The sequence below is a fragment of the Chanodichthys erythropterus genome, chromosome 18, assembly GCF_024489055.1.
Source record: "Chanodichthys erythropterus isolate Z2021 chromosome 18, ASM2448905v1, whole genome shotgun sequence".
NCBI classification, from domain to species: Eukaryota; Metazoa; Chordata; class Actinopteri; order Cypriniformes; family Xenocyprididae; genus Chanodichthys; species Chanodichthys erythropterus.
Genome location: NC_090238.1, coordinates 17,471,188 through 17,481,260, shown reverse-complemented (window position 1 = coordinate 17,481,260; position 10,073 = coordinate 17,471,188). Strand labels below are relative to the sequence as shown.

Here is a 10,073-nt window from a genome sequence, read left to right as displayed (position 1 = left end):
ACTATTAACATTTACGATATGTTAGAACATTTTAGTATTTTGGTGCTGAGGACAAAAACTGCTTATCACGTTTTCATAAAAAGAATAACAAATGGTATAGACAAAAAAACACAATGTCTGTTTTCTGGATCAGATCTAAAGGACAGACACCAAAAAACACTGGTGTCAAATTATTGGTGTTGACAGAATAAAAAGGGGCTTGAATTATCCCACCCTTCACTTAAAACTACTACTTATCAAGTGTAATTAATTTACTTAAAGACAAACACAAAAGAACTGTGTATCTATGACTGTGCCATGAAACTGACAGCTTTAAGTGTAATAGTTAGAAAAGTTTGAAGTGTAATAGCTGTATAAGAGAAAAACAGCAAGACTCACTTTTCATGTTGGGGCGTTGTGTCTTCTGATCCCACATCGTAGACAGACCAGAAAGATGACCTAAAAGAAATATCATTGGTTTAGTCTTAAGCAGTGTCATGTCGAAGAACTAGAAGAAGCCGTTTAATTCTCTTTATGATGTATTCGATAATGTTTTCATTAACTCCTGTGAACATGTTTGACCACATTCTGAGAGTAGTCTTTACAAACTGTACAAACATACAAAAACAAAGAAACAAAATGTAAACAACATCATCGACTAGTGGAAAAATGTCATTTACAAAACAACATAAACTTTCACAATAGACCAGGAGAGAGGATTTCTGTATTCTTTATAGCTAATTGTTTTTTTCCTATATGCCTTACACAAGTTCATAGTAAATTAGTCTCTTGAATGTACTTTTATGCAAATATAATACCTGTATAAAGATTGTTTGATTTTATATATAGCCTTTACAAGGACATGTAACTTTATGGTTCTTAATGTGTTTGCAGCATAGTCCCTCTAACAAACCTGACAGAAGAGCAAACATGTACAAAGATTTTTAGCGCATACAGTAGCTTTATTATATGTTCTTCGACATGACACTGCTTAAGACTAAACCAATGATATTTCTTTTAGGTCATCTTTCTGGTCTGTCTACGATGTGGGATCAGAAGACACAACGCCCCAACATGAAAAGTGTGTCTTGCTGTTTTTCTCTTATACAGCTATTACACTTCAAACTTTTCTAACTATTACACTTAAAGCTGTCAGTTTCATGGCACAGTCATAGATACACAGTTCTTTTGTGTTTGTCTTTAAGTAAATTAATTACACTTGATAAGTAGTAGTTTTAAGTGAAGGGTGGGATAATTCAAGCCCCTTTTTATTCTGTCAACACCAATAATTTGACACCAGTGTTTTTTGGTGTCTGTCCTTTAGATCTGATCCAGAAAACAGACATTGTGTTTTTTTGTCTATACCATTTGTTATTCTTTTTATGAAAACGTGATAAGCAGTTTTTGTCCTCAGCACCAAAATACTAAAATGTTCTAACATATCGTAAATGTTAATAGTTATAACTAGTGAAAATGCAAGTGAACTGTTTTTACTGAGATAATTTACAGTTATATGTGAAAGAAACTCAGTCTCAGTCAGTTGGATTCTTCTTTCTATTTAACATTGTTATTGTACCAGAGTGTGAAAAGCTGTTAAACAACCTCAAACTTTAATGAATGTGCAGCTTTCAGGGCGTTGCTTAGTGTAAGTGTTAGTGTACTTAAGTGTGAAACAGCAAGACTTACTTTTCGTGTTGATGCTTCATGTGATCCCATATCATAGATAGCTGGAAAGTTGCACTAAAAGAAACATCAATTTAATCAAACACTCTCAAGCAGAAAGATTATCACTTAAATTATTCATTTTTATTCCTATTCTGAATGTTGACAGCAAAAAAACAAAACACAGTCTAACAAACATAATGTGAACAGTGTCATCTGCTATCTGAACAAGATGACTAAAACTAGGAGAGTAATAAAAATTTGCAAAACTACATTTACAAATTTTCACAACTGCTCACGAATGTGTTTCTGTATTTTTATTATAACTATACTTTTCAATGTGTGCTGTACCCTCTTTTCTTAGTGATTTCCTCTTTTTTGGTGTTTTGGATACATATAATTCTATATAAAGATTATGTTTGAAAATTATCTATAGCTTTTGCAGAAGTGTGGAACTTTGCCCTAATAAAATATGTCCATGTGTAAAAATACACACATAGATTTTAGCACAACTATTTACACACACAGAAAAATATCTAACTGTATATTGTCACTTTCATTGAACATTCCATTACCTGTTTATTTGAGGGTCATAGAAAATGGAAATAGCTGAAACATACTAAGCTACTTTCTTTATTTTGTGCTGGATGTTGAAGTTAAAAAAGTGTTAGTAAAAAACAAACAAACAAACTAAACTTTAAAAGCAACATGAAACCATAATATCCCTATTGAAAATGTTGTATAAATTAGTTATATAATTACATGTTGAAGCATACTTTCAGTTTTTTGAAAATGACTTCATATTTTCTTTTAGTATAAAGCTTTGTCTGGATCACCCAACACAAAGTTTTGTGTTCCGACCTCAAAAAGATCACACCTAGAAGAGTTTTCTTGAGCCTTGCAAGTTTGTACTATATGCTTAAAACTTAATGATCAACATGATTCCCTTGTGGTTGTTAAACACCTCAAGTAAATAATTTTAAATGTAGTTTTGTCAAAAGAAAAAAGGTTCATCCATACATTTAAAAAAGTTTTCTAAGTGGGAATTATGTATTTGTCACAAACAAATTCAAAGAGTTTTTACTCGTGTGAGGAAACCACTTGGCTACATTAGTAATAAAAAATGCTGGTCATCAGACTGTTTTAAAAGAAATTAAAGAATAAAATAAAGTAAAAGTTTTGTTTAAACATGCCTTGCTTTCTATGGCAAACAGATGTATAAATGTTTAAATGATTAAAATCACTTATTTAACTCAGAAATTTGAAGTAAATGTGTTTTTGTTCTTTTGCAACACACACGCACATATGCATGCACGCACGCACACACACACACACACACACACACACACACACACACACACACACACACACACACACACACACACACACACACACACACACACACACACACACACACACACACACACAGAGAGAAAAACACCTGTTTATTTGGGGTCAAAGACGATGGTAATAGTTGAAACATTCTACACTCATCTCTTTAATTTTGTGCTGTATGTTGAAGTTAAAAAAATTGATAGTAAAAAACAAACAAGCTAAACTTGACAACATGAAAACATAATATTCCTATTGAAAATGTTGTATAATTGAGAATATTGTATAATTACATGTTTAAGCATACTCACAGTTTTCTTTTAGTATGAATCTTGATCACTCAACACAAACTTTTGTGTTCTGCCCTCACAAAGATAACACCTAGATTAGTTTTTGCTCGTGTGAGGAAACCACTCAGCTACATTAGTTATAAAAATGCTGGTCATCAGACTGTTTTAAAAGAAATTAAAAAATAAAAGTAAAGTAAAAAGTTTAAAGAAAATAGACAACATGTCTTGCTTTTGTGGCAAACAAATGTGTAAATATTTAAACGTTTAAAATTGTGTGTCTTATTTTACTGTATTTGTATGTATTTGTTCTTTTGCAACACACATACACACAGACGCACACAGACGCACACACACACACACACACACACAGACACACACACACACACACTAACTATTAAAACTAAAACTTTTCAAATGTATCAAAAGTAAAGACACATTCAGATCTGAAGAAGACTTCAGATGCCTCAACTCCTGTGGAGATATGACCCCAACCCCCTGCAAGGACCCCAAACTCTGGATCAACATGCACCAGTGCTAAATTTTTCTATATATCCTAATCATTCGTTAACATATTTTCATAACTTCAGTAAGCACATTGTTTCTTCCATAATTTAATACATTGTTTAAATTAATAAATTGTTAGCTAACTGGGTGATTTGTATATACATTTCTGAAATTGCACAACTTGCACACTCTGATACCAGATTATTGAAACGTTGACATGCACTCCCTGTAAAGCTGCTTTGAAACAATGCATATTGTGAAAAGCACTATACAAATAAATGTGAATTGAATTGAATAATGTTATGTAGACTAAATCAGCACTAAATCAGATATTTTTGTGTGAGAGCCCAGTGAATCACCAGAAAGGTTTTGATGAAGACATCTAAGCAATGTCGTAAAACCATTAACACAAACACAGAGGATCCCCCCACCGGGTTGACTCAGAATCACCTTCACTGTGAGTTAAATAAATGTTTTTCATTCTTTTGTCTTTTTAACATAGATCATATTGGTGAGTTTGGAAACACAGATACAGATGCTCCAGAAAGAACATCTCCCAAACAACACCTATTCTGGGGTGTGTGGTTAATGAGGACTCTTTGGCTTGATGAATATTTCTGATTCTTTGTCTTAGGAACTAACATTAATCTATAGTTTTGGTATTACTCATCATCCTATGGTGCCAACACGCACACACACACACAGTTGTTCTAAAAAAGAACATGCCCAGACATGTAATTTTAAATAAATATAGCTAGTGTGGTGTAGGGGTAATACATCCTTAATGTCTTGACTCAGATATTCTGACTCAATTAACATATACCCCATTGACCCCAAACAGCACTGATTTTAACACTGAGGTGTGAAATTTGCTTGGGTGACTTTCACCCCCACAATCAAAGGAAAAACATGGTCACCATCAGTTCCTGAAAGGAACCAGTTACCCAGGATTCACCCAAATGTCATAAAAAAGCCAAATCTGGGCTGAGATACAACCTCCATAAATTTACCCATATATCTAACTATAAATCCAACTCACTCTATATCTCATTGACACTCTTGACCTGCCAATCAGGGGACAACAGCCATAAATTCAACCATAAAAAACAACCATTGACAACCACTCATAAAACATATTTGACATCCACTGTCCAGCCAGCTTGACTGACAACACACAGAAATTTGGGTCATAAATTAAGCCATAAATTAGGGTAATAAATCATCATTCTGACACAGTGTATATGATACTCTACTTACAGTAGTAATTTTTCGGTAGAAATTATATCAAAATTGAAATATGTTGGTCAAAATCGTACATGTATACACAAACTGAGCAGCAAACGCAACTTTCGGACGCCATCTTTATTTTTCTAGCTCAACTGTCACAGAATGGAAAGCACAGGATGGTGGGATATCAAAGGCAGCTAAGGATACATCTATGCTTCCTTCAATAATCTATCTGAGGAAGGTATCTCGTGAGACAGGAAGTGGAGCTAATATTGGATTTTGACAGGCTGTATCTCTGAAATGATTTGACATCTGATTTGACATTTTAGTCAAATGTGTTAGTAGGTCCTGAAGCTCGGTGGTTAGAGCATGGCATTAGCAATGCCAAGGTCATGGGTTCGATCCCAGGGATCGCATATACTCAGATACAAATGTATAGTAAAATGCAATGTAGGCCTTAGTCGCTTTGGATAAAAGTGTCTGCCAAGTGCATAAATGTAATAAATGTAAATGTAAAAAGTAATAATCAATTATGCCGCATTACAAGTGATTGTATTTATGGGCTTTCTAACAATTTCGCTTAATATGTCTCCAAATGTTTTTACTAATTTTTGCTGTTGGTCTGATATGCTCCCTGCCTTGATTTTTAGCTTCTCATTCTGCCTCTGTGGTGCTTGGCCCCTTCTCTCATCTCATTGGCCCCCCCAAAACACCTGTATCACCTTTATTTCAACTTCTTGTTCTTTGCTCTGTCTTGGAATACTGGTAACAGAAAATCAAGTGCTCCTGCAACCTCACTTCCTGCTATTCATTGACATTTCCTCCAGGAAGCATCTGCTGATCTCTCATGAAGCGGCCTGTTAGAAGGACAGAATAATACAGTATTAGTCATGGGACATTCAACACAGCATTAGTCCCATGTGAGCCCATGAAAACATACGCTGAGGTCAATCAACACACATTTGAATCTGAAAGTGTTGAGTGTGAAATGTAAACAAAGGTATAGTACTACTGTAAAGAGCATTCCCTAATGCAATGAACAATGCTTCCGGGAATTTTTTCGTTGTTGTTGTTGTTTTGTTAAAGGATCCTGTTTCAGACACAATAAACAAGTAAAACAAACGGGAAAAGTCCTTGTCCAATGTTAAACTTATCTTTATGTGGCACAAACAGCAAAGATGTGTCCAAGGTATTGAAACCGAAAACCCTCAGGATGGTGATGGGTGTGGATGAATGAACGGTTTATCAGACTTGTGCCAAGGAACATAGATTTTTCCTGTTGGTCTGAGCTCATCTATCACTCTGCTGTGGGAGTTTGGCAGTGGGATTGTGTATTATGAAAGCTTTAGTTTCACCAGCAACCGATTTTGTTCATAGTTGCGATTGTTTTGCTTCGGCAGCACCACCACCCAAAAGGAAGTAAATGGCTGTATCAAGGCTGAACAGACTTCCTGTGCTTGTTGTCTTGGGAGGACCTCACGGGAGCAGCTAAGAAAGCCAGGGAAAAAAGCAGACATTGTCATTTAGTTCCAGCCAGCGAGCATTCAGGCAAAGCACAGGGAGAGCTAGACATGGAATTCTGGACAGGATTATATCTTCTGAGCTTTCTCAACATTGCATGTTGCTTGCCTGAATCATCCTACACTGTTCATTTGAACAAACGCTCATTCATAGATGCTGAGAATGATTGCCGACCTGGAGGCTTTCTGACCAACATTCCGAATGCAAAGGAAATGGAAAAGATTCTGAAAACAATCTGGGACAAGAATAACAAAACTGCCAATTCATTCTGGATTGGACTAAAGAAGGATATAGGTACCTGTGTTCGACCAGATTTGCCTCTTAAAGGATTCAAGTGGACGGTGGACAACACCATTCAGTCTGACGTTACTAAGTGGAAGACAGAGCCTTTAGGAACTTGCACAGACGCTCGTTGTGGGCTGCTTTTAGTGGAATACGGTGAATCTGGTGTAACAAGCAGTAGGTTTTTGGATGCCACCTGCAGAAAGGAACATCCTTTTATTTGCAAACGAAACATTAAGGTGGAGTGCCCTCGACCAGACATATCTGGCACACATGACATCATCCAGCGATCAAATGATCCGTTCACACGTGAAATTGTTTGCAGTTCTGGTGCCAATTTCACTTTGGCATGCTCAAAAGATCTAGTTTGGACTGTGGTCGGCAATGAAAACATGAATATATCGCAACTCTGCCAAGAGTGCAAAAAAGGCTACAGTAGAGACTCGTCCGGAAACTGTGTGGTTGTAAACAAATGTGAAGAATCCAAACCATGTGATGGATCAAAGCCGCCCACCACTGATCTTACCCCTGTTAAACCAAACGTTAACACAGGCAAATCTGTGCTAACTAAACCTACGTCTCTGCCTGATGATGTCAGAATGAATGATACAGATGTACACGTTGAAGAGAGCGCTGGAGACGTTTCAAATATCATAGTACCTGCGATTATAGCGCTGCTGATTTTCATCGTTCTGCTGGTGATCGTAGCGGCCATCGTGAAAGGCTGCCTCAGGAGGAGGTCCAGAAATCTGGCCCAGAGGAAGGCGGAGGCTGTGGCTCTGAATGGATCCAGCTCCATGGAGAAAGTGAATGAAAAAGAGGAAACCTAACTGGGAGAGACTGTGCAAATGTGAGAGATAATTCAATGTGACACATCCAGACTACAGAGGGTGCTTACTGGATGATATTCTTCTCTCAGAACTTTCGAGCGTGAGATCTAGAGTCACAAGAGCGCTGTGTAATTATTACTGCCTTTGAATTTCATTTGCCATTTGTCCGTTTTACTCTCATGGTTGAAATCAGGGTCTTTATGCTTTATGATGTGGTTTTGAAAATCCTATCTAGGTCAAATCGTATGTAATTAGATTGAGAAGCGTATTGTTTACTCTTTCTTTGCTGATATTTAAATGCACCTATGTGGAGATGTTAGAACTGTAGAAGATGTGGTAACACTTTACAATGAGGTCCTATCAGTAACATTAGTTAATGTATTAACTAACTTGAACTAAAGATGAGCAATACATTTGTTCCAGTATTTATAAATGTTTATTAATGTTAGTTAATAAAAAAATTTGTTGTTAGTTCATGTTAGCCCAGGTTCATTGAAAAAAATTCAACAAATACAAGTTTGGATTTTAAATGTTGAAATTAACATCAACCACGATGAATAAATGCTTTAGAAGTATTTGTCAGGTCAACAAATGGAAACTTTTAAGTGTTACCGAAGATATTGTGATAAAACTGTCATTGGATTTGTTTTCTAATTAAATACTTCTGTTGTTTCACAACATGAAAGTTTTATGTGCCTTTTTAAGTTATATACTGTACATAAAGATGGATGTTTGAGCTGCTGTAAACAGATATCATTGAAATAGGTGTCCTGAGAGATCACATGTTTTCTGTGACTGCCTGTAAAAGGCAAAAAAACAAGAATCCGTCCCCTGGCGTGCCTCTGGTGTGAGTTCAGTTCAGTCAAGTTACTATTTCCAATTCCGTTTAGTGCCGCTAGGGGCTGTGAAATCAATTACAGCAACTTTAAATGAGCACCCAGTGTATGTGTATGTGTGTATATATATATATATATATATATATATATATATATATATATATATATATATATATATATATATATATATATATATATATATATATATATATATATATATATATATATATATATATATATATATATATATATATATATATATATATATATATATATATATATATATATATATATATATATATATATATATATATATATACACATATATATACACACACACACACATTTTTTTTTATTTTTTGTCATCGTGCAAAAATATTTTAAAATAATTTAATATATATTTATATATATATATATATATATATTTTTTTTTAATTAGATATAATATACACATATATATATATATATATATATATATATATATATATATATATATATATATATATATATATATATATATATATATATATATATATATATATATATACACACACACACATTTTTTTTATTTTTTGTCATCGTGCAAAAGTATTTTAAAATAATTTAATATATATATATATTTTTTTTTAATTAGAAAAAAATATTGAGTGCAACTTGAACACTAATACACTAATATGCAATAATTCTTAACTAATGCACAGATAATCATGTATTAATGTATGACTCACTAAACCATTAATTAATGATTACTGCATCAGCAACTAATAAAGAGTCTATCTGATGTGTCACAATGTATTAATTTCTTAATAACATATTTTATTAACTAATAACTACCATAATGGGTTGAAGCCATATACTTCAACTTCCAGTTGTCTGCTTTAATCATTAACTAATGATTTGAAAATGTATCATTATGTTATGACTTTACTTGAGGCACATGACTATTAACTAATTGTTAAGTAATATGTAATTAATGGGTTTTGACAGTTGCACATGCAGTGAGTGTAATGACAGAGAATGTGTTTGAAGGATGGGTAAGTTGGGCTGCACACAAATATCAGCACACCAGAGTCTGAACTACTGACCACTGTTACACTGTGTTTAAACTGGACACGATCATTTTCAAGTCATGTGACAGACCATTGCAAGTCCATTTGTCCTTCATAACAGAAGTAGCATTTTGTTGTCGTGTAGCGTCATCCTGCATCCAGTGTAGTATCACTATTACGGATTATAATGGGTTCTATTCTCTTCGTCTGGCCTTGAAACGTTGTTATGAAATAGCAGTGCCCGGCTGCATGTTCTCAGTGTCCTGCCTTTGAATCAGCAGTTCATCTGGTACAGTGGAATCACGGTTGTAAAATTGGTGGTTGGAAATCCATGGCTTAGTGTGGATGTCAAAACCGTAATGACATATTACTTAATTAGTTAATAGTCATGTGCCTCAACAAGTCATAACATAATGATGCATTTGCAAATCATTAGCTAATGATTAATTAAAGCAGATAATTTGAAGTTGAAATACATGGCTTCAACCAATTATGGTGGTAATTAACACATTAACTTAGACTATTAGTTAATTAAATATGTTATTAAGGAATTAATAAATT

General features: G+C 34.3%; 1 protein-coding gene across 1 annotated transcript; it reads left to right on the top strand.

Annotated features, from left to right (window-relative positions):
- The first annotated feature begins 6,461 nt into the window (after window positions 1-6,461).
- clec14a (C-type lectin domain containing 14A) lies at window positions 6,462-8,381 on the top strand. The gene has a single exon (XM_067367792.1). The coding sequence runs from the start codon at window positions 6,566-6,568 to the stop codon at window positions 7,625-7,627; it is 1,062 nt and encodes a 353-aa protein (XP_067223893.1). The 5' UTR covers window positions 6,462-6,565; the 3' UTR covers window positions 7,628-8,381.
- The last annotated feature ends 1,692 nt before the right edge of the window (window positions 8,382-10,073 follow it).